The sequence below is a fragment of the Centruroides vittatus genome, unplaced genomic scaffold (genome assembly GCF_030686945.1).
Source record: "Centruroides vittatus isolate TY-2023 unplaced genomic scaffold, ASM3068694v2 scaffold_1015, whole genome shotgun sequence".
In the NCBI taxonomy this organism is placed as follows: domain Eukaryota; kingdom Metazoa; phylum Arthropoda; class Arachnida; order Scorpiones; family Buthidae; genus Centruroides; species Centruroides vittatus.
The window spans coordinates 3,412,228-3,439,265 of NW_027122666.1; the positions used below are offsets into that span (position 1 = coordinate 3,412,228).

The 27,038-nt window shown below is 29.6% G+C and overlaps 2 protein-coding genes and 2 long non-coding RNA genes across 4 annotated transcripts in view; 3 read left to right on the forward strand and 1 right to left on the reverse strand.

Moving 5' to 3' along the window:
• The window catches only part of LOC136986207 (uncharacterized), a 129,536-nt gene that overhangs the window by 22,354 nt on the left and 80,144 nt on the right, over positions 1-27,038 (forward strand). The window lies entirely within an intron of this gene.
• Positions 1-27,038, reverse strand: part of LOC136986203 (uncharacterized) — a 47,022-nt gene that overhangs the window by 13,573 nt on the left and 6,411 nt on the right. The gene's annotated exons all lie outside the window — the stretch shown is intronic.
• LOC136986202 (uncharacterized protein DDB_G0284459-like) lies at positions 1,524-3,017 on the forward strand. The gene is made up of 2 exons (XM_067283689.1): positions 1,524-1,582; positions 1,672-3,017. Exon 2 carries the CDS (start codon positions 1,678-1,680, stop codon positions 2,965-2,967), a length of 1,290 nt encoding a protein of 429 aa, XP_067139790.1. The 5' UTR covers positions 1,524-1,582; positions 1,672-1,677; the 3' UTR covers positions 2,968-3,017.
• Positions 12,072-12,609, forward strand: LOC136986248 (uncharacterized). The gene is made up of 3 exons (XR_010882452.1): positions 12,072-12,131; positions 12,214-12,303; positions 12,390-12,609. It is a non-coding gene; the product is annotated as an uncharacterized lncRNA (long non-coding RNA).

The window sequence follows — 27,038 nt, forward strand, 5'->3', positions numbered from 1 at the left end:
TTTTTATTTGTTATCAAGTCGATGCTCTTAGCAACCTTAAATTCTGTTCGGTCATTTCCACCTGGCGAATGACCGAACACCGGAAAAATATTCGAGATTTAAATGTTAAAAATTATATCAATATATCTAAAAATTTAATCAAACAGAATTTTATCATTTGGAAAAATGGACAGCGGTATTTCAGCACCTCTAGTCACTCTCAGTTACAGGCCTGGATGCAATACGACACATTACAGTATAAAGTTTATCTACTTAACTTATACCGTTTTAAATTTAAAAGTCGTTTGATATGTAAAAGTATGTAAAAATGTCGGAAACGCATCGTCTAATCCAAGTTCCAGTTATATGTGTACTTGTTTGGTTATGTAGTTAAGAAACTGAAATGATTATGAACATAAATATGATACTTCGATATTATTCAGTTGAGAAGATTAATGTATCTAATTGTATATAAATTTAAAACAGCAAAAATATTTTCTAGAAAATTAAGATTCGCTTATTTCAAATTTACTATAAAAGTACAGTTAAGAATTACAGTAGAGAACCGAAAATCGGAATCAATTGGGGACTGGGGTTGTTCAGATTAGTGATTTGTTCCGATTACCGATTATATACGAAAAAATACATTAACCTGTCCGATGTTCAAATTTTTCTCCGTTGCGTGTCGCTTCGTGTTGAATTTTCGTCGATTTTAAGCTTAACGAAAATTTTTATTATAATAATCGAGGCTATCGTATCGTTAAAAATTATTTCTGCATTTCGTACAAACAAAATAAATATATTGAAGAATATAAAAACATGAAAATTATACTTTAGAAGTAAATTTAGTATCAAAAACGTTCGATTCAGCACGACACAGTCCGATTGAAAATCGTTCCGATTACCGGCGATTCCGATTACCGGGGTTCCGATTAACGAGTCTCTACTGTATGTACATTTTTACTTTGTCGGCTAGTATATAATAATAGAGAAACAGTATAGTAATCGGTTAAAAAAATTATGTCTGAGATTTTCACATTTTTGGACTCAAGACCTGAAACGTCGAAAAATGCAAAAAAATGGTAATTTTTTTTATGTGTATGGATGTTTGTGTGTGTGGGCACAATTTTGTTCTCTCACTTTGAAGCTTAGTTGCTTCTGTGCCTTTTTCTGAAAATTTCTGAGGTTTCGCAGGGAGGTTTGTGTATTAGGTACATTGATGCTAATAAGTATTTGTGGTTAAAGATCGAGAAGTGGGAAGATAGAAGGGGGTAACTTGTGATATCTCCAGCAGGGTTGAACTTAATAAAGATTTTATTCGCTATTATCAATTTTTACAAAACTCATCCCTATACTCAAAAATTAAGTTTTTTTTACCGTTTTATAATAATTAATAATATAAAAAGATTTTAAATAAAATATTAATATAATAGATGGAGCCACGAAACAATTTTAAATTTTTTGCCGGGATAGTTACGTAACTCGTTGCTGGATTTTTATCTAATAATGATAATAAATTTTATCATTCCAATAATGAAATGGTATTTATTTATTGTTCTTTGTTATATAAAAACATTGGAATTCAAGTTGATTATTATTACAAGTAAGAAAAAAACTATATAACCGTTTAAATATGAAGAAATGGTTGATAGATATTAGAAAACAACGCTATAATTAATTTTGTTTTTATAGATTCTTATGGAGAATCAAAATAGAAATCAATTAAAACAAGAATTATTTAAATATATCAAAAGTTATATTGTCGATGAAATAATGAAAAACGAAATATTCGAGTCTATTCACCCCGAAATTGATGATATAATAAAAGAAGTTTTAAGAGAACAACTGTTGAATTCTAATGAAGATTTGATTCTAGAAACATCAAATAACACAAACAGACCTAGTTCAAGTTCAGGAAATCATATAATAAAAACTGTGCATGAAATTGAAAATCCATCTACCGAAAATGTTCCATCCGAAAAAATTTTCGAAAATAGAATAATGCCGTTTGAAAATTTTATGAAATCAGACGAAGATAAAGATTTTGATTTGGAGAATGAGACTTCATCATCATCGTCATCTTCAACAGACAGCTGTGAATATTCAACGGCGGATTGTAATGACATGTCATCATCATCGTCATCCTCAACAAATGGTTCATATTCAAGTATGCCTGGTGATGACACGTCATCATTATCACTTTCATCATCTAATCTCGTTTCAAAACCTAGTTCTTCACATAAAAAAGAAACTTTGAATTCTGATGTAAAATCTTATCGATTTGAAGCGGACACGAATACAGATCCGATACTAGAAGTAGGAGAACGTGGTCTAACTAGACTAAGACGCAGAAGAAAGAGAAGGAGTAACAGAAGGATAAGAAGGAAACGAAGAATGAAATTAATCGAAAAACTGTTGAAAAAGAAGGGTGGCGGGTATACAGAAGCGCCTATGATCAATGCAGATCAATTATCAGTAAGTGTGGCACCGCCGCCACCTCCACCTGTTGTTTATCCTCAAGTAGTATATCGAAAAAAGTCAGGAAAACAAGACAAAATTATTATTAAGCCTTACATTTCTGAAAACGAATCAGACAAGCCGAAAAGATCGAAGTCTAAGAAATCCAAAACATCAAAAAGTTCGAAGAAAGGAAGAAAATCTAAAAAGTTGGAGAAAAAGAAATCAAAAAAAGGAAGAAAATCTAAAAAATCGGAGGGAAAAAAGTCAGAAAAAGTAAAATCTGTCAAGTCCATCAAACTCAAACCCAGAATTAGAGTGAAAGACGTTGATTTGCCAGTGGATGCGAAGAAAACAGTTGTGGAAATTAATACATTAGTAGATCCTACAGATTGGCCAACGACTTCTGAACATATTTGCGAATGTCCATACGGAAATTTTCCTTTTAGAAGATTCAACCGTGTAATTTCAAAAGATACTGAAATTCGCGAAAGAATATATCCCGGATATTCAGTTTATTATAGACATTAGAAATAAATAATAGATAATAAATATAATTCGAGGCATTCATAATTCTTCGAAGATTATTTATATTATGACGGTGTTACTTTTCTGCTTGTTATGTATACATAACAAGGGAAAGTATTGGAATCGTGTCAAATTTGACTCTCCGAGTTTTTAGCAAATTTTCATGTTTTGAGACCTCCTGAATCCAAAAAAGTAAAAAAAAAAAAAAAAAAAAAGGCAAAAAGTGTTCTGTGAGAGTGTGCATGTGTTGGCGTCTATTTTGTTTAATATCTCAGAATGAGATGAAGATTAAGAAACTAAATTTGGCACGGTAGCTTATGTATAAGGGGCATTGATGCTATTAAATTTTGGTAGTTAATGGTCGAAGAGGTAGGGAGATGAATTAATATTATATGTCATATCTCGAGAGGGGTCGGACTTAATGAAAATGCCATACAAACAATAAAAACAATTTGTAATGTGTATTGGGAAGATGCTACTAAACTTCAAACGTTGATTAAAAAAAGTACCGTTCAAGAAATTTTAAACTAAAGGATGCAAAACGTACGGAGCGCCCAAAAGCTGACGAGGAAGAAAAATTACAGAAAGAATAACAGACAATATATTGTATATAACCACACACACCAAAAATAAAACGATATAAGCACAAACAAGATTAAGGAAAGAAATTGTAATCCTATAAATTCCCACTGTTGTCAGTCTGACTGTCCGTCTGTCCTTCCTTAATCTTGATAATGGAGTTAGATAGATAAAAATCGAGATTAGATTTGGAAATTTTATGGGCATTAGGTACCGATTAACTATTCGATTTGGATCCTTATTTTAATTATAAAATTTTCCCTTAAAAGGAATTAGATAGATGACCGGCATGACTAATGCTAACAAGAAAAGTATGATGTACAAGGGAAAGGACAACTAATTTGAAGTGGAGAGCATATATTTTAAATTAAATAAATTTTAAAAATATGATAAAAATTGCAGCCCGACATTGTGACGATGTCACAATAAATAATTGCTCGTTTCTCATTGAAAAAACACATACAATTCAAAAACACATTGAATTATCATTGAAAAAAGATATTGTAACATTGATCAAAATTTATAAAATAAATAAATTATAATTACATTCATAGAACTTTGTAAATATCAGTCATATACTGCTGAAAGCTTTTGCTTGATCAGCAGTAATCTTTGTTTTTTAAACGATAAACGATTCTTTAGAACCGTGTGTTTAGTGCAAGTGTTATTTCACAATCAAGATCATTCATCAAGATCAAACATGTCATTGTTCATATAATACTGCTTAAACCACACTTTCGAATGCAGAAAATAAATTATGACTAATTTATTCTCGAAATAAAAACTATTTAAGACAATTTTTTTAAATTTAAAATTGCAGTTGTAAATACTAACAATTATTTAATTATTTAATTAATTATTTTATTGCGGAAAATGAGTAATACTCGTATTTCACATGCTAATATTTAATTATATATGAATAACATAAATGTATCTCGTTTTTTAACTTTTAAATAAAAACTGAAATAATAATTTAATTTAAAAATATAATTTAAAAACTGAAATAATAATAATAATAATTTAAAAACTGAAATAATAATATGTAATTTATAAAATCATAATTTTTTATTAAAAAAAATGTTTTTGCCCTGTGGGCACTAAAGAGCCTTCATTCCAGACACATCATGAGTTTGCCAAGACTACAATGGAAATCACCAGAAGGACGAGGCCCTACATAACCTGGACAGATTCAAAAAATTCTTAGTGTTTTATCGACCGCTCGGATTCGATCCAGGTTACTCTCTGTTACTAAATTTGATTTTTAAGAACTTATTCGAGTTTTTGATGTTCGATTAGAGTTATATAAGGAGTTCGTATTTTCAAAACAAAGATAAACCAGCAACGAGTTGCTTAACTTTCCCAGCAACATTTGGTGACGCCATCTGTTATATCTAGAGCCGAAAGTTTTCGCCAGTTTTTAGACCTAAAATCGCGGCGAAAATCGCCAATTTTTGCCTTAAATTCGCCAAAAAAAGTCGCCAGTTATTTATTTTAAAAACGAGTTAAAACGAATTACATTTATTTATTTCAAATAATCCTCGCTTAAACTATGACGTCGATCGCTCAATATCGATGAATATAATGAGAACGAACGTTCAACGTCGACATAGTATTTTGCAGCGTTTAACCAAGACCCCCAGCGAGTGACAATTGGTTCTGGAGGAAGATCACTAACTCCAGTTGCATTCTTAAAATCATTTGTCTTTCTCTTGACTTCACAAAAAACTTCTTCATTTCGGATATAAGCGAATTTGTTAATTTGTACTCATTCTGAATCCTAAATGCAACGTTATGTAAGGCGTGAGCGAGACACGTGATGTGATGTACAGTACATTTGGAAAAATCAATGAATTTTTCTTAATCTACTGCCCAGGGCCGGTTCTAGGGTTTTGAGCGCCCCGGGAAAAACAAAATTTGGCGCCCTTTCATACAAGAATATACAAATTTACTGCAAATTTTAAAAAAAAAGTAAAAAAAGGCAAAAAATCAAAATTACACAATAAAGAACTGTGTAAAAAATTTATTTATTTAAAGCACGGCAAGTGTTGTTAATGCAAAGTTTACAGAAAGACAAAGTTATTTAACCATTAAGGCGTATGACAGGCGCCCAGTATCACTTTGACTATTCATAATTTTGTTGCTATTTGTAATTTATAAATTTGATCTCGTCTATTTTTTGAGTAGATTGTTGTGATACGTGATACTGATTACAAATTATCTTTTCAAAATAAATAAAAATAAAATTTTTAGAGATTAAAAAGCATTTGTCTGCATCAATGTTGTGTGATAAAAGCCATAAAAATTCTTAGGTTTCATTATTTTAATGAGTAAATTTTTGTTTTTGTCTATTAATCTTTTTTTGAATTATTATAAATTCTGACTATACAAATAGTTTTCTTTGAATAATTTGAATATTATTTATATCTGTTGACAATAATAAAATAATTAGCGGTGTGACCTTTATTTGGTATTATTAAAGAAAAAACAATTTATTGCTTGCTAAAAAAATCGATGTTTCATGAAAAATGATCAATTTTAATTTATAAAATCTAAAAAAATAATGAATGTAAAAAAATATTTTATTTTTATATCGGCGCCCCTCAAAATTTGGCGCCCCGGGCAGTCGCCCGGCTTGCCCCCCTTTATCCGGTGCTGCTACTGCCACTGCCTTACACCTACTGCCACTACACCTACTGCCTTCATTACGTATTTTGCTCGATCTGTCACTATTAACTTCAGTTTTGAATATTTTAAATCATTTGGCACATTGATTTTGCTTTCTCGCCATTTAATTTTCCTACAAGCACGTTGACCATTTTACGTTGCACTTTGTCACTAGTTTCGTCAAAAATGAAATAGACATCATGTCCATTAATTTCGTCCTTAATTATTTCTGTTACTGAGTTGAAGATAGTTTTTTGATGTGCCCGCAGTGCTAAAAAATAAATAACGCAATGAGACTTCAAATAAAATCATATTTTAGCTAAATCATGAGCACAACCGCGAACAGCAGCATCAATTTCAATAAAATAAACGTTTCATTAAAAAAACTAATTACAATAAAAAAAACTACCTGGAACACTTTTGATCGGATTCTTCATATATTTCTCGAGAAACAATATCAGTTTTTCGTTATTTAATTTTTCAAGCGGAATATCTGCACTGGTGAATGCTTCAACCATTTCTTTATCAAAATCGCTTTCATTTTCAAACAACAGTGTTTGTGACTGTAGCGTGTTATCTTTCTTGTGTTTTGCACTGTTGAGATGTTCCGAAAGTCGTTTCTTAATTGTATCACGTAGTTGACGTGTGTAGAGCACTTAACACAGAGAATTTTTTTTTTTTTTTTTTTTTTTTTTTGTACGGCGAAATATATTGCCACTTAATTCCTTAATCACGGAATCAATTTTAAACTCAATTGACTGTTTTCTAGACATTTTTACACGAAGCACATGGGAAACTGGCGATTTTGCCACCTATCGCCAAATTCACCAGTTAGGGCGAAAATCGCCAATTTTCGCCAAAAAAACTTAGTCATATTGAGATCGGATTTTTAAATTACTTCTAATTGAAAGACGCTCATTCCAGACGAATATAGCTGAGAAATTAGCTGAAAAAGCGAAAATTTTCGGTTCTAGTTATATCTTATTAAAAGAAACTTTTTATATTTTTATTATAAAATGGCAAGAAAACTTAAATTTCAGGGTATGGATGGATTTTATTTTTTAAAAAAATTGTAAATGTTAATAACGAGTAAAATCGTCATTAAAAGTCCGATCTTATTGGCGATGCACGTGACTCCCTTTATCTCCCCACTCCCTCGCTCTTTAATCACCAAAATTTAAATCATTAATTCCTCTAATAAATAAACCGCCACCCTGCAAACTTTCAGAAATTTTTGACAAAAAGCGCGGGAGTTATTAAGCTTCAAAGGGGGTGAAAAACTCGTGCTTCCACACACATTAACATTATACATACAGAAAAAACCCCGATTTCTTAAATTTTTCAACGTTTCAAGGTCCCCTGAGTACAAAAATGTAAAAACAGTGTATTTTAAATGTAATATGGATTCTGACTAAACTAGCGGCGTGTGCCCAGCGTCGTTCGTGCATTTGACGGAGCGGGATTGATGAGGTTGGGTTTTGACAAAAATAATAGTCCTAGTAACTAAAATGTATATTTATTGACCTGAGTATTTATAATAATAAAACTGCAAAACACACAAAAAATGCTGGGTGTTGGAATTTAGAAGTGGTTTGGAGGTGGAGACTCTCATATTATTTTTTCTAGGGTATCGAAGAATATTCTTTCCAAATTTGGCGCAGATACTTTGAACGGTACAGATTCCGTTTACCTAATATGCATACATGCATATGTATTGTACATACATATTTTAACTTGATAATAATTCGATGATGAATTGATGATAAACATCAAAAGAATTTTGGTATAATTTTAAACGTTGTAAACAGAGACGAAGTGATATCAGAATAAGAATATTTATTTCCTTCTCAATCTATAGAAAAAAACTTTTTTCGAAAAAATAAATGTAACAAAACACAAAATAATTTTATTTTGTCATTTTTTTCCAATCTGTTCTGTTTTTAATGATTTATTTTCAAAGCGATCAGCAATGTAATGTGTATGGCAAGGTTATCTAGGAACTGACAATTATATAAATTATAATTTTTATAACTATTTATATGATTTTTTTTGTGTGTAGATATTTTAGTAATGTGTCAATTAAAAATAAAATAGCAAAACAATACCTTCACAACTGTTAATAGAGAAACAGGATGGTAAGTAGATGTACAATTCACAACAAAGAAGAAACAATAAAATGAATTAGTGTCGTCACATTTCATTCCTTGTCACATCTCAGGCATTCATTAATATAAAAAAAAATCCGGTAAAATTTTGTGGCATTATCTGTTATGAAATTTTATTTAAAAACTTTTTATATTATTATTTATTATAAAATGTCAAAAATCTTAACTTTGAGGGTAGGAACGAGTTTTATTAAAGAAACTGTAAATGTTAATAACGAGTATAATTGTGAAGTCCGACTCTACTCGAGATACGACACACAACTCTTTTATCTCCCCATCTCGTCGACCTTTAACCACCAAAATTTAATAGCATCGATCCCCTAATACACAAATCTTCCTGAAAAATTTCCGAAATTTTCGACAAAAAGCATAAGCGTTATTAAGCTTCAAGGGGGATGAACAAAATCGTCCAAAGTCGTGATTAACTGTTTATTTAAGATGGGTAGATTGTTATCATCTTCGATCATGACGCATCTATGAGATAGAATGACTAATTTTTTCCATTTGTGGAATATAATTTATATAATTTAAGTTATTAAAAAAAGTTAAATTAATTAAAAATGTAAGAATATAAGCACTATTGTCCAAAGAAATGTAATAAAGACATTATTATGAGATAGAAGTTTTGCTATGAATAAGTATTGGAGTGTAATCTGCAATTTGCGTAGATATATTTAATAATTAAGCAAATATTTTATTTAACTATTGAACGTATCTATACAAATTGCATATTACACTCATTAATTATCCACAGAAAAATTTTATCTCGTTAAAGTGTCTTTTATACACTTTGGATAACAGTGCTTAGATTTTTACATTTTTAGTTAATTTCTTTTAAATAATACAAAATAGAGAGTCCATTATAGCCTACCAAGTTTGAACAATTATTTTGACCAATTCCTATTTCGTTTTTCCAAAAAATGACTAAGCTGTCACCTAGACAAAGCGTGTATATGATATTGACGGGACGTTTTCTCATGGCTACTTCAAAAAGACCTAGAATAGATCTGAAAAGATTTATCGAAAACATTCGAAAGTATCCATGTATCTATGATAAGAGGCATCCTGATTATAAGAATGGATGCTTAAAACAAGTGATAAAAACGGCAATAGTGAAATCCTTCAGTTCAGGTTGAGTATGTAATAGACGAGCAATTGTTTATTGTGATATTGTCACAAAACCGGGCTGCAATTTTTAATCATATTTTTAATTTATTTAATTTAAAATATATGCTCTCCACCTCAAATTAGTAGTGTCTTTCCCTGTATATTATACTTTCTGTTAGCAATGGAGTCGTGCGGGTCATCTATTAACTATTTTCAGAGGAAAAGTTTGAACTTAAATAACGTGATTTCCGATACAATAGGAAATCACGTTACATCCCGTTGTGTCGGAAGTTTATATACAGTTAATCGGGGCCTCCAGCCCCTAAAGTTTTCATATCTGTCGTCTCTTCATTATCTATATAACTTCATTCTCGAGATTAAGGAAAGAGACGGACGGAAGGTCAACAGTGGGAATTTATAGGTCTACAATTTTTTCAATTTGCATCCCAAATAGCTAAGTATGGTATTTTAGTACAGTGCAATAAAGTATCTTAATAATATGATAATAAAAGATAATATATGAAAGTAACGATATTATTTTTAGTACATTTGTAATTATACAGTAGTACAAAAGAAATCTTAGAATATATATATTTCTTTATATCGATGTATCACGTATACAACCGCACCATCACCGTGAAAACTTCCATTAATTCAAGCGTAAACTCAAAAAGATCATATAATTAAAAGTAATTGCGTCGAGGATTTTTATGCTCGATTTTACGCTAATGAAGCTCCTCGCAATTTAAAGCATCTTGGTATAATATCGATTATAATTTTTATTAAAGATGTAAATATTTGCTTCGTAAAATATATGTGAAAAATCCATTAAAATAGCATTTGTCTTGAAGGTCTTAAAGGTAAATCAGTAAATTAATGTAGAAAACAAGTGATGTAACATTTCCATTACACGTGGCATAAATGCACGCACTGTACAATTAAAACGTAAGTAGCATTAAGATCAATATCTAAATTATCTTAGCCTATCATAAAAGCACACATAGAAGACACAAGCAAAATTAGATAATTCGACAGAATTTGATACATTTAAACATTTAAACTATTCTTAATTTAGGCAAAGATAAAGTTCAATTTCCATTAAAATATGTCATCTAATTTTAGCTCTTGTATTGCTAACAAATTAGATCCGATTTTCTCTGTTGCTAAGGTATTCGGATGGGATATTGTTGGATCATGCAACTGTAGAACAAACAAGCAGACGAATAATCTTGAAGATTTCTTTTTAAAATTATACACCCATATAATCGAAGTAAGTATTTGGTCAGCAGTTTTCATACTTTTGGTGGCACAGCCTTTAAATTTACCGTGTGCGAAACCTTTACTTATATTCGGCAAATATTCACCCCATGCTAATTTTACACTTTTCGGAATTTCTTTGTATCTTGCTGTGCAATATAGTATCATCAAAAGAAGAAAGTTATATTTTTGCTCTTCAAAAGGCGGTTACCGAGGTGAAGATCAATTATTAGAAGAATTTGAGTTGAAATTATTGGCATTTCTGTCTCTGTTATTCATTCTTCTAGAACTAATAACAATTATCACATCGTTGGTTTTGTATTCCCAGATGAAAAAAGAACTATGTAATGATCTGATAGTAATGTTTTGCTCAGTCATGCTTCAGATTTGTTTCATATTTATAATAGGCCAAATATTGGCCTTGGTCTTATGTTTCTCCACGGGATTGCTTATTTTGAAAAAGAGACTGAATCATTTGTCTGAAGAACTAATGGAAACGAAAATCGCGACTGTCTTATTTTTTGAAGATATGATTAAAAAGCATTTAGAGATATGGGAATTATTCCAGTATATAAACGATCAATTTCAAATTATATTACCACTGAATTACTTACATTTTGTATATTTTTCGTGCTTTATGTTATATGGAGTCGTCTTTGTTGACATGCATCCTACTCTGCACCGATCTTTAATTGTTATTACAATAATATTATTGCTGGGTTGCCTGTCGATTGCAAAATACTTATCCGTTCTATCATCACAAGTGAGTACAAATTTTTAATTAGTTTGATTAGTTTTACTTCACATTTAAGGATTTAGAAAGACAATTAATATACTTTTAAACCTCAAAAGGTTTTAAAATATGTTAATTGTCTTCTTTTTATTTATTTTAATAAAGTTTAGAGCACATTTTATGAATCTTTATAAGCACAGACATTTGACGAAATATATGACAAACATTAACAGGCCTCGATAAATTCCTTCATATGGATGAATTCGATGTGCCTAAAGTCCCGTGGGCACTCATAATTTATCCAGGATGTATACATACAGTACATTGGATTTACATAATTGTACCTCATACTTGTGGTTCTGTATTCAACGTCCTCTGGATGTACAGTACATTTGAAGTACAAAAACAATTTATGCGTATCCAATTAACATGCCAACGAGACCACAACTACGAGGGTACAATTATTTAAGTTCCAACAGAATCATGGCATTCCGGATGAACTAGGGACGTGTGGTTGTTAGGCTGTATGTAAGATGTATATGTGTAATAAATTATTAATATATCGCATTTATACGCTCTTTGCTTTTTTCCAGATATATGACAATTTTATTACTATCGAAAGATTTTCTTCAATGTCTCTCCCTTTAACTTATAAATTCAAAGTAAGTATTTAATATCGTATTTGGATGTGAAATAAAATTTATTATTATTTGTTTATAATCATAAGTGTTTTATTTAAAACAGATCCTTGATTTTATGAAGAGATTCTGTGGAATGCCGATAGGATTATCCATGGCAGGATTTTTCTTTGTCAAACGGAATTTTCTCATTCGGGTCGGTAGAAACTGATGTAGGATTAAGTAATTCATTTATTTTCCTACAATAAAATGTCGTTAGTTTGAATAAATTTTAATTTTCAGATGGTGAGTGGAATGTACTCCGTTTTTTCTTCTCTACTTCAGTTAACCGGTGTTGTAGGCCAGAAGTCATGTTTGATTAAAATAGGGTCATATTCGTGGACATTAAATAAAACATTCGTCACTTCGGAGAATTTGTACGATTTAAAGTGATTTTTAACATATCATATTATTGATGTTTATTTAAGTATTAGTTTAAATCAAATTGTTTTAACGACCGAATGGCCGAGGCAGTTTAGATGTCGGCCGATCGCTCTGGGAGATCCGGAATAGAATTCGTGCCAGCAACTCTTTAAGGATTTTTTGTAGGTGGTCAGTCCCAGATATGTCGAGCCTCCGTACTCGGAAACCCAAGATGGGTATAGGGAAAAAGGCCCTCTTAATGCCCACAGAAAAACGGCTGGATGGCCGAGCGGCCAAAGTGACATTCTACCGCTCTGGGGAGCCAGGACAGGAGACCCTTGAAATTTTACGAGGTGTGTCGAGGTCCGATTCGTCATTACCCGGTCGCATCTTTGTTGGCCTGGCCGAACCCATAATGAGATTGCTGAAAAGGCCTTCTTAGTGCCCGCAGGGCGAAAGGAACCAAAAACGAAGACAAATAAATTAATATTCAACAAAAACATTTGTATTTACTTTCAAATTGATAATACTGTATTGAAACATGAATATAAGGAACAATTGATAAATAAATTTACTATTTTAAATAAATATATAGCCTATATGAGAATATATTTAGGTATAAATGGTAAAAATTTATAGATAATACGATAAAATACTTTTATCGTATCTTTTATCGTATTATCTATAGTTTTAAAAATAAATTATATTACTTTAAAATACTAAATTTCCTTCTTTGTTAATTACGATTCTCTTTTTATTTAAATATTAAAAAAATTGTATTCTAGTCTGTAAAAATTAGTTCATGTATTGTACAATTGTTAATCTCGATTTTCAGTGTATAATTATATTATATTTATGTAACCCAATAATATAATGTGCATATGTATATTTATATATTATGTCCCATTTAATTCTTTTTTATTCACTTCGAAAATATAAGCAAACATGTAAGCAACTATAGAAAATTTCCTTTATTATCATCTTAAAAGTTAATGTATTATGCGATTATTGTATATTAATGCGTGTATGTTATTCTTATAAAAATTTTATAAACGTTACAATGGGCTGATTGCCCGGTAAAGCGGTTTTAAAGCAGCTGGATAAACAAACTAATGACCAATAAATTGTTATTGATTTAGCTATCCAGCTGCATTTACACCGCTTTACCATAAAATGTGTAAGTTTAATAAAATATGCGCTTCATTTATGTTATAAAATGTAATAATAGTAGAATTTTTGAAAATGGTACATCAAACAATTTCTTACATGATATTCTTAATTTCACTGTAATTTAAATTTAATCTAACTAATTATTTTGTGTGCAGTGGAAAATAAATCAATATTTAAAAAAAAATTAATGGAATAATTCATAAATAAATAATTATTTATTTAAGATTAAATTTAAATATTTCATCTCTCTTCACAGATTAATAATTTAAAAAGTTTCTTGTATCAGATAGTTTTACGCTATTTATAGAGAGAAATAATCTAAGTATTAATATTCTTATGACTTAAATAAATCGGCTTCTATCATTAGTTGAGTATCTGAGATGTTTCGAAGCGTACTATTGACCACATTTTGGGTATACTTGGGCGGGCAGACGGCGGACGGACGGGCCTGCCACACGAAAGGAAATCCGTCTCATATTCTTCATGAAGCAACATTTCCGCGTCGAACCTTCAATGCCACTAACCTAGATGCCAGCTGTCGAAACTTCCTACACTTCATTTATTAACAGAAACCGCTTGTTTTTTTTAGAGGAGCGCTGTCGTTTGGGTCCGTTTCTTTTATTAGTTTATTTGTTAATTGAAAAAGCAATTAATGCAGACGCGACTTTAATTTCTCCAAGAGAGAAGTATGAAATTTACTGTATATAATTTACAGTATCCTCTTCTAATAATAGGCAGCTCAGTACCACTAATTCTTCGTGGCCAGACCGAAAAAAACCACTTAGAAAACGAGAATACTTTCACTTTCTCTTTTGCTATATATTCTCTTCGATCCTCCACTGAAATGCGAACAAGTGCACACACAAAGATGCGATTCCGTCCACTTCAGCCTGTCTCCTTCGTCCATCCAAGTGTGCATTTATCCTAGTTAGATCCGTGATCAAATCCGGGGGGGGGAGTTTGAAAAACCTAGAAATTTTTCGGGGGTAATCTGTTCCTGATATGTCAGTTCCCTCATCAACCAGCCGTCCTTACTGTTAGCATGGCCGAATCCATGCTTAAAAGGTACTATTAGGTAATGCCCAAGAAGATAAATAACAATAGATTTATTTTTTATTTTAACTTTAATTTTTTAATAATGCATTAGAATAGATTAAATAAAAATGTAGAGCAAGGAATAAAATATACTTAAGAATATTTACTTTCTTAATTTTGGAACTATGGATTTTAGATAAATATATTGTATTTTTCTTACTGATAAGATACACTTTAGGAATAATATAAACAAATGAAGACATTAAATTTTCATTTGTAATGATTTTACAGTAAATATATAAAACTTATGTCACTTAGAATCCAAGCAGCTGCTGACAACTTGGAAAGAATATATATCTCTTCATTACAGTTAGGGCAAATATTATCTTTACTCATTAAAATATAAGGCCTTTTCACCATTAAAAAATGAATATTTCAATAAAAGAAAACATTGATTCTAAAATTTTTATCTATTTAATATACTGTGCTAGATAATATTTTTTGATACATAAAACTTAAATATTTACAATAAAATATTGAATTGTAAAGACGTTTAAAATTTCAGTATAAATTTTATATAAAAAAAAGTAATATTTCATATATTAAATTTTGCATAATACAGGACGGATGCTTAGAGTTTACTTATAATTTTTTCTTTTGTATATGTGTTTTTCCACAATAAATGCAGTGTTAAACAAGACCCAAAAAATTATTTAATGATTTAAAAAGCTAATTTTAATGGGAATAGTGTTGATGAATATTGATAAATAATATGATTATAATTAAATTCCTAAAATTTTGTAATCATCCTTCGTTCCAAAAATAAAACACTTTTTCCTGTACTTTATGTATAGCATACTAATTTAGTATTTGACTGCTTGATCAGCAGTAATTTTTATTTATTTTTTGAGGTTAACGACTCTACAAAAGCATGCATTTTAGTACAAATGTCGTTTATTTATCATTATTTTTTTAATAAGTTACTGTTCAGTTTAAAAAAATGACATACTTGAAAATATCTGTATAATAACAATAGTAAAAAAATATTCACATAATGACATGCTGTATGCTAAGAGAGATTTTTAAAAACTCATTATTACTTTGTATAAATTTAGTAACTATACATGAAAATGTTCTCTATCCACGAAAGTGCTGTGTTGGTTTAGCTCTCTAAAAAATGTAATTATAAGTATTTCAAATTTTTTATTTTTCACGGGTTTTTTCACTACAGAGAATAAAATAATTCGTACATTTAATTATAAAACCAATAAATTTATGTTGTTCCTTTTTAACATAGAACCGTTCAAATATTACATCATCAAAAATTTGGTCTTTTTGATATCCCTCCATCATCATCATCACCAGTCATTAGAAATCAAGATACCCCTTTTCCTAATTATTTCATCAGGCCAAAAGGTAAAACTATTTACAAATACAAGGAAGTATTACCAGGGCTTCTCATTCCTGAATTTTAAATATCAATAGATCCAGGCCAAGAGGGGAGTGTACAGGACGTAACTGCACCACCTTCTGGAAATTTTCCCTAAATAAAGGCGGGTACTTCAGATAGTAAACAATTTTATAAGGCATATTGTTTCCTTTCTGCACTCCCCTCTTAAGATTTCTGGATCCACTATTGCTCCAGGACCAGGTTTCTCCAAATTATTTGACACGAAGTTTACCTGTTTTTGATATTTTTGTGGCATATTTTTATGTCAGTGTACTTTCTGAAAAGCACTTTAAAATTTTCCATGACAATCCTTCTATCCATGACTAATATTTTATTCGTTTCTTCCATTTGCTAAGTTTCACACAGCATCCTCTGTAGGAAAGATTCTCAGCTGATTCCTCCTCCATATTAAACCGTAAAAAATTAGATTTGAGAAAATAATTTTATTTATTAAATATTTAAAGATATATCGTAATTAATAAATTGTGATACGTAAATAATAATAGATTTTTCAGAAAATATAGTTGCTAGATCTCAATGATATAGTAGCAACCCTGAATATTGCCGGATCGTCGGGATTTTCATTCATTCCACAGAGTAACACGTTAGAAAATGTATAATCTTTTTGAAAATAAACGTCGGAATGTAAAAGATGCATGATATATAATTTAAAAAGAATGCTATAATATTATTGCATTTGTCCTCCATAAATTTTGTGACGACGGAGAAAAGTAAACGAAGGGAGTAATCTTATGTCATCAAAAACTCACTTACAGCCATCTGGCTATGACTCATCCCCCTCCACCATCTTCAGCAATTGTCAGATTATAAACAGATCTCCTTCCTTCATAAACTACTGACATAATACTTGAATTACCCCTATAAATAGTATAAAAAATAAAATAACACTATTGAATTTATATTATAAGAAGAAATAAATTTCTTGTGTTATTGAATCTACTTCAATCAACAAAGGAATATTTAAATGATGCTATATATTTATATATATTGTGAAATATTTATCTGTTAATCTATTATAATCATTTTTATCTGCTCAATAGTGGCCGAATGGAGTAACTGCTAAACATTGATAGTTGGTCGCACCTCATCAATTAACTAGTGTAAAGACAATTAATGAAAGTGGGTGTGTCTGGCAGATCAACAGACAGTTCGTTTCATATAAAATAAACTATATCATTAACTTGTTGACTTTCCTGCTGGTCATCTATATGTAACTTGTATTTCAATAATCAATAGTTTAATAAGTGATATATAGAATATTTGTATTTGTATTTGCGTATATTCATTTGTAAATATTAAAATAAAATTAAGAAAATATTAAATAAAAGTACTTAATTAAAAATATCACAAATTGAAGACTAAATACAAATGACATTTGCTGTCTTCTTACATCCTACGGGAACACAAGTAATATTTGGAGTATAGATTATGAGTCTGGCACAGTGATAAATTTGCTATCTTTTATCCTCATTTATTATCAATTTAAAATAAAATAATATTCATTATGTGCTGTCGTAGTGCGAAAGTGTCATATTTATGAGTGGGAATATGACAGAAAAGTAATAACAACAATAATGATGAAATAAATAAAAAATTTTTCTTAATATATTTAAACATGATACAATTAAAAACGCTCTACTGTTTACATAACCTGATCAAATGGGAAATAACCTAAATTGACTTGTACAAACGTGAGATAACAAAAGCCATCCTCTAATTTTTAATTGGTTAGAATTATCGGTGTAAAGTATATAAGTCTCCACAATATGGCCCAAGCAATAATCGAATTTCAAGACAGAAAGAACTCCAGTTCAAAATGAAAAAAGTAATCTTTCTTGTTCTATTAGTACTCGCCTCGGTCTTGGCAGATAATCCCATCCAATCTTCTAGTAAAAGCGCTCAAGGCTGGTTCGGCGTGGGAGCAGATGCAGGTAAAAAGGCAATAGAATTTGGCAACAATGCATTTAATAAAGGAGTTCAAGTGAGTGAAGACGGTGCCCAAAAGACTGTCGAAGTAGGTGCAGGTGCAGGTGCAGGTGCAGGTGCAAGTGCAGGTGAAAATTCGGAAAATACGGATGAATCAACCGATACAACTGAGAAAACAACTGAAACAGAAAATTAAGACTGAAACAAAAGATCAACGGCTCGTGGATTCGAAACTGAATTTTTTTTGTAATACCTCACTATTTTTACCAATATAATTTTTATGTAAGTTTTTATTATAATGCAAAATAAAAATTTTATTAATGGAATTAAATTTGAATTTTTCTACAGACTACTTAACAGTTACAGAAATCCGCAATGATCATTTACTTACATTCAAAATTTTGATTTTATGATAAAATGGCTATCCTGTATCTCATATCATTCAGCTAACTAAACATATATAAAAAAATATATTTTCTACATGACATAAATAAAAATCAAAAAACTAAAAACTCATATAAATTCTTTGTAGACTATACCTTGCTTTAGCATGGGTACTATACACACAGCAGAAATCTGACGACACTTAGGTTTTACATTTTCAATATCCATTTTTTCATTTTCAATATCAATTTTTTCACGCAACTTTAACTCCATAAAAAACGAAACCTTTTTTTTCATTTTATTACATAAATAAGATAACTTCTGTAGAAATTAAAAAGTTAAAAACCAAAATTTACAAATTCCAAAGGTCGTTTTTACTACCTCATCGACCAATCCGACAATTTGCATATAGCACTGTGTGCCGTAAGTTGCACCTATTAACAAATTAATTAGCCAACATTTAGAAACCCTTAAGGGAATTACAAAGATTTTTAATTTTCAATTTTTTATATTACAATAAATCACTATTTGGCTTAACGTTTACTCTGTATATTTTTTCTCTTTATCTAATTTACATAACATTAATACGGAACATTAATTCATTAAATAATTCTGTCTTTACCATTCGATTATCGCAAATTATAATAATTTAGTACATTTCTTCATATTATTTTCATTATATTATTTTTAACCAATTATTATGAATTTTAACACTTAAGTTTTTATTTATACAACCTTGGTTTTTGTTTCGTAGTATTTCAACGCTTTCTTTAAATTTTCTATCATAAATCCTTTTCTCTTTATGTAAAATCTGTATATTTGATTGATTTATATTACAATTATTGATTACACAATGATCATAAAAAGCTGAGTTCAAACGACTATATTTTAAATCGGATATGTGTTCTTTGACACGCGTTTTTAATGTTCTTTTGGTTTCGCCTATGTAAAAACTATTATTCTCACAAGTACAGGGTATTTTATAAACGACATTTTTAATTTCATTTTTATCTTCTATATTATTTGTTGAACGTTGTTTCTGATTTAATCTAGATATTAAATTTTTATAATTTGGTGCAAGCTGTATGTTATTTTTTCTAAGTTCTTTATTAATTTTTTCATATACACATTTTATATATGGAAAACTTAAGTATTTAATTTTTTTATTATTTGCATCTTTTTTGGAAGGGAAAGGGCCTTTATTATGTATGTTTTTTTGCCAATTGTTAATTAATCTTGTAGGATATCCATTCAAACTAAATTTCTTTTTTAGACCGTTTATATATTTCTGATTTGTTTCCTGTTCGCTGGTTCTACTAAGTATATTCATATATTCCATATAAAAGATATTCCTTTTTATATGTAAAGGGATATTTGAACGATAATTCAGTGTCTTATTAACTGAACATTGTTTCCTAAACGGTTCAAGTATTAATTTTCTATCTTTCCGTTTAATCATCACATCAAGGTATGCTATGCTGTTATCAGTTTTTTCTTTTTCTATAGTAAACTTAATTTCATTATGGATACCGTTAATTAATTCTTCTATCTTGTCTATTGTTGTTTCAGCTTCGTTATATACTATTAGTATGTCATCAACGTATCTTCTATAAAAATCTATACCCAAAATGTTTTTTATTTTAATATCGATTTCAATCATTATTAATTCCGCTAATTTCGGTCCTATAACTGACCCCATACTAATGCCGTCTTCTTGTGTGTAATATTTATTATTTAATTCTAGGTAATTACTCTTATAAGCAAACTCAATCAAATCTATAATATAAGGGTCTACATTCATTTTGTTTAACTGATTATTAATCAATTTCCATGTAATTGACGGATACATTTCAACAACGTCAATACTAGCTAACTTAGATGTGTTGTTTATCTGAACTTCTTTTAATTCTTGTAAAAATCCTTCCATATTTCGAATAGAACAGATTGAGTTTTCGTAGTCTTTAAGTTTTTCTTTTAGATATTTCTCTAAGTTATACAATACAGTAAATTTGAAGTCAACAATTGGTCGTACTTTTTCATTTTGTTTATGAGTTTTTAACTGAATATTTAATCTAGGGGTTCTTTCGTTATCCTCGGATAGTATAAATATCTTTTCGTTTTTGGTAACCTTTTTTTGTTTGTATAGTATATTAATTCGTTTTTTTAATTCTTCGTATATTATGTTTTTTGGATTTATCGCATAATCCTTGATGTGATGATTAAACGGAAAGATAGAAAATTAATACTTGAACCGTTTAGGAAACAATGTTCAGTTAATAAGACACTGAATTATCGTTCAAATATCCCTTTACATATAAAAAGGAATATCTTTTATATGGAATATATGAATATACTTAGTAGAACCAGCGAACAGGAAACAAATCAGAAATATATAAACGGTCTAAAAAAGAAATTTAGTTTGAATGGATATCCTACAAGATTAATTAACAATTGGCAAAAAAACATACATAATAAAGGCCCTTTCCCTTCCAAAAAAGATGCAAATAATAAAAAAATTAAATACTTAAGTTTTCCATATATAAAATGTGTATATGAAAAAATTAATAAAGAACTTAGAAAAAATAACATACAGCTTGCACCAAATTATAAAAATTTAATATCTAGATTAAATCAGAAACAACGTTCAACAAATAATATAGAAGATAAAAATGAAATTAAAAATGTCGTTTATAAAATACCCTGTACTTGTGAGAATAATAGTTTTTACATAGGCGAAACCAAAAGAACATTAAAAACGCGTGTCAAAGAACACATATCCGATTTAAAATATAGTCGTTTGAACTCAGCTTTTTATGATCATTGTGTAATCAATAATTGTAATATAAATCAATCAAATATACAGATTTTACATAAAGAGAAAAGGATTTATGATAGAAAATTTAAAGAAAGCGTTGAAATACTACGAAACAAAAACCAAGGTTGTATAAATAAAAACTTAAGTGTTAAAATTCATAATAATTGGTTAAAAATAATATAATGAAAATAATATGAAGAAATGTACTAAATTATTATAATTTGCGATAATCGAATGGTAAAGACAGAATTATTTAATGAATTAATGTTCCGTATTAATGTTATGTAAATTAGATAAAGAGAAAAAATATACAGAGTAAACGTTAAGCCAAATAGTGATTTATTGTAATATAAAAAATTGAAAATTAAAAATCTTTGTAATTCCCTTAAGGGTTTCTAAATGTTGGCTAATTAATTTGTTAATAGGTGCAACTTACGGCACACAGTGCTATATGCAAATTGTCGGATTGGTCGATGAGGTAGTAAAAACGACCTTTGGAATTTGTAAATTTTGGTTTTTAACTTTTTAATTTCTACAGAAGTTATCTTATTTATGTAATAAAATGAAAAAAAAGGTTTCGTTTTTTATGGAGTTAAAGTTGCGTGAAAAAATTGATATTGAAAATGAAAAAATGGATATTGAAAATGTAAAACCTAAGTGTCGTCAGATTTCTGCTGTGTGTATAGTACCCATGCTAAAGCAAGGTATAGTCTACAAAGAATTTATATGAGTTTTTAGTTTTTTGATTTTTATTTATGTCATGTAGAAAATATATTTTTTTATATATGTTTAGTTAGCTGATGAGTAGGCTGAAGCCCGATACACGTCGATGTAAAACAACACAGAAAATTAAGACTGAAACAAAAGATCAACGGCTCGTGGATTCGAAACTGAATTTTTTTTGTAATACCTCACTATTTTTACCAATATAATTTTTATGTAAGTTTTTATTATAATGCAAAATAAAAATTTTATTAATGGAATTAAATTTGAATTTTTCTACAGACTACTTAACAGTTACAGAAATCCGCAATGATCATTTACTTACATTCAAAATTTTGATTTTATGATAAAATGGCTATCCTGTATCTCATATATTATTCCGTGATATATTTTTCTGCATCGTATTTTCAGTGAGATATCAACAATATTGTGCTTTTTCTATTTCAGGTGGGTGTTACTTTTGCTCGCATTTCGAATGAAACATGTCAAATTAACATGAATCTTGCTCGACTTTCATGAAACTCTAACATGAGGTTAAGGAGTTAAGATACAAACAGAACATTATATTCTTTATGCAACGAAACAATTGAAAAGCAAAAATTTTAATCTAAATTACGTCAAACCAAAACAGCACGAAAAAGTACTAATATCATCTTAAATTTTTTTGCAGAGAAAATGATTAATGTGGTATGTGATTGCCTTCAGCACGAACACACGCTACACAATGATAGCTTCTACCGGTTATAATATTGACTCATTCTTGAAGAACGCCATCTTAAAGCTTGCATCCCCTCAGTCTCCACCAAGAACGCTTGGTGGAGACTGATGGGATGGAAGCCAAACAAGTTCTATGATCACTTCTAGGTAAATGCTACTTTGCCGCCCCAATGAAAATTAAATATTATTTACACATTAAAAAATTCAAGAAACACATATCTATTTTCTAAATACAGTTCTGCATTTAAATTCTTTAAAAAAGAAGAAATATAGACTTAAATAAATGTACATTTATTTGTTATCCGATGTCTGATAAGTGTGATGTTTCGATAAAATTGAAGTTAGTACAGTATAAAAAATAAAATACGTCATATATGTAGTATATGTTTTAATTTTCGATTTTTGCCGCTCTTCTAAACCTGCTGTTCTAGTCGATGCTTCAGTTACGCGTAATGCGTTCAGCCGGCTGCTCACTATGCCGCGCCGCATGTGTGCATCCTCCTTAACGAATGTTCATTGTCAAGAATGTTAGTAACGAGCATTGTCAAATGTACACGGTTTCCGTTGAAAATGAAATGAATTCGAAAAAATGGGTTTTTAAAACCTTGTCTTAGTACCTTCTACCCTTGAAAAAGCACGAAGCTCAATGCAATCATCAAGCATAATGCCGCTCCAGACCATAATACCACCACCTGAAAACTGACCTCTTTCCATGAAGTTCAAGGGTGAAGATCGGATTATTCGCTTTCTCCACATTCTAATCCGACAAGAATCATTTAACTAATATCTATGAATTAGACGATTATGCTTATTGTTTGTGCTTGAGTGTACAAAGGATCATATCACTGTACAGTACAATAAAAGAGCAATCATACCTCTTTTCAAACGAATGATTTTAATATTAGAAATAATTTTATTTTGAATAATTATTCATTTTTATTAACCCCTCGGCTATCCAGCCATCTGCTCATATAGTTCAATCAACGGCATTTACACTCATTTGCTTCTTTCGTTATTTCGATTTTCTGAATTATTATAAAACATTTAAATATAATTAAAATCAGCAAAAACTCTTCAAATGTTTTATTTTTTACTATTTTTTGCTCATCAAACTTCATTTTATTTCAGAAAATATAATTTACATGACAGGTGTTTGCAATAAATCTTTTATACAGTTACAATGTGAAAAATTTCTTACAAACTCGGAAAAATTATTTATAAATTAACAATTAATTAGTTTAAGAAGATTAATTATAATAAAAATAATAAAGATGGGTTATTACTTTATTCAAATTCGATATATTGTATTTTTAATTTACATTTTTAAAATTTTGAGTGATTCATATTAATCTAAAAAAGAAAATAAATTTTTTATTTATTTTATTCACTAATAAATGTTATTTTACACAATATATAAACTGTTATTCGTTAATAAATTTTATACAATTTATTACAGAATGTGTTAATGCAGAAAATGTTAGCCTTATTAGTTGGCTAAATTAACAACAGATGGCGGGGCATACCAATGACTCTACAATGGAATAAAATAGCGAAATAATGTGTTCCTTACTAGGCAAGATGCCTAATTATTTTTATTAGATTACTTTGTCATTATTAATTACATATACATTTGTTAGCGATAACTTAACTTTTTTATATTATTTCCAAGTTTAACATAATTTATTTTGTCACAAATTTAAACTTATTGAAATTTAAACTTGACTGTTTGGAGATTTTAATTTAATTAAAATTTTCACTATATAAATTTATGGTCTATAAATGATTTACACTTGATCAGGAAATATTCTTGGTAAACTAGGATAATTTTTGCTTTTAAAAAACAGTATAATACAGCCAGGGCCGGATTTAGATGAAAAGAAGCCCTAGGCTATTCCACTTATGAGGCCCTTTCACCTCCCATTTTTAAGTTTGTTTATTAGTCATATGCGTAGAATTTCTCCTTATTTTCGGTTCAGTGTTTTAGTGTTCACTGTTTTTAGAATAGTGTAATTTTAATTTTGCTAACAATTTGAATGTAGGCCCCTCTTGATCTTGAGGCCCTAGGCTGAAGCTTAGTTAGCCTATAGGAAAATCCGGCCCTGAATACAGCATACAGAGTATATATTGTATAAAACACATACAGCATTGTAAGTTTCATGTTTGAAGTATATTTTTTGGCTTCTCATCAAATAAGAGTATTTTCACATAATTTTTATCGAAATGTGCTATTTTTTTTATAAACGTTATTATTGGAATTATGTTTATAAGTCATAAACCATTAACTTTTCCGACTTCGTCATGTGGAGGTGCTATCGACCTTTCATGTACACCGATTTCTAGCCGTGCTGTATCTTGTTACATTTGCAAACCTATTAATTAATATCTTATATGTGCGACAATCTCCATTTAAAGGCTTTGTAAAATATTGTTATGTACAGAATTACGGTCATATTCCTAATGCCAAGACTTTTCTTTATTCTCAGTTTATACCCTTTTACTAATCCTCACTATAATAGTTTATAGATAATGTACCGGAAAGTGATTCTGGATCAAAGAGTAAATTAAATACTTTTCGAGTGTGGATGAAAAGCTACAGAAGTAAGTAATAATGATAACACTAGGTGCAGCTAATACGTCATTAAGTCTCAGAGGGCCGAAAGAGCCCAAAAAACCGCGGGAAATATTAATGAATCCTCGACGAGCATGAAAAAAATAAAATAAGATCATTTGGCATTATTTTTTTTTATTAAAATTATTTTAATACGCCTTATTACTTGTTGTTCTTTAATAATTGAGGAAATAATTACTAGCTTAAAATTTACACTTTAAAATTTATAAAGATTAAGCGATAAATTCAAAATTGACTGTCTTTTTTTTAATGAAAGTTATAAATTTGATCACATGAACCTTCGAAAATTGGAAGCCTAATTAAAAAAGTCAACCCCTTAACATATACTAGGATCGCCGTGACCTTTGCCAAAGTTCATTCGGATTGGTGAGATAAGGCAATGCAATATGCCTACTGAAAAGAATTTATGTTGGAAGCTGGTCTTATTTACGTGTTGAACACGTGAAGAAAACCCTACTCGTCTTGCTTGTTGATCAGGCGTGAACCCGCGAATACTGGCGTTCAGTGATTTTATCCTCTCGGTCACTGGTGGAAAGTTCAATGTGGAATAGTTACTTTACGCTTCATATAGCTTGATGAGCGCCCAGGAAAATTTGATTTACGGGTCCCTGTAGTGTTGAATTCAGACATTTTTATTCGGGGAAATTTTGGGAGAAAATATTTTACTATAAAAAATTAGTTTGTAACCCCTGTACGTGAGGACTTCAAGCAATTACCCTTTCTATCCATATGATGGCGCGCACTGAATGGTCGATATATTTAAATATTTATTTTGATATCAAGAACATAAAAAAAACATTAAAATTTCGATTAAACATTTTCTTCACTTATTTCCTTAGTATTTTTAGAATTTATTAATTAATATTAATAAATGTAGCAAACTTTCATTAAAAATCAAAAGCTGAATTAAAAAATTGGTTAAAAAACCAGGTGGCTAAATAAAGCAGATTATATTTCTTCAACGAGCTTAATGCTCTAATATAATATTACTTCTCTTCTACCAATATTATTCTTGTTAACTAAGACTTTAATTATACTAAAGATTGCTTTGCAAGATAAGAGAACATTAACATAAATAAATATAATAATTTACATTGATACAACTTAATTATATTGTCTTATTCTTTAAACAGAATAATTATATATATATATATTTTATCACTAAATAACATATCCTATTCTATGAAAACATTACACTTTTGTTATGAAAGGTGATACGCATAACCCGACTTTAAATGGATAATTAACATTAGAATCCATAGATATTGCATCCTTTGAACCGCCGGTTCTCCATATTTAGTCCAGTTACCATTCTTTTATTAAATTTTAACATTTTGTGATATTTTATACTGTAGAATCACTGTTGTTGTAATGTTAGCAGGTTAACTACGTCAATAAGTAGGCATTTTGAAGCAGGAACTGTAAATACTAATAAATAAAATGGACTAAATATGGTAGTTACGTATAAAATATAAATACAGTAGAGCATCGATTATCCGACCCCCGATTAACCGACTTATCGGTTAACCGACCGCGTTCTAGTCGACAAATTCAAATGTCCGCTAGTGATGTGGTGCTACAATATTTGGTTATGTCTTGGCTACTTTAATATTATTTTTGTTAAATTTTTGCATGTTTTAGCTGGCAGCACTGGCTCGA

Coding starts and splice junctions, on each gene's coding strand:
- LOC136986202 (XM_067283689.1), top strand. CDS start 1,678: ATGGAGAATCAAAATAGAAATCAATTAAAACAAGAATTATTTAAATAT.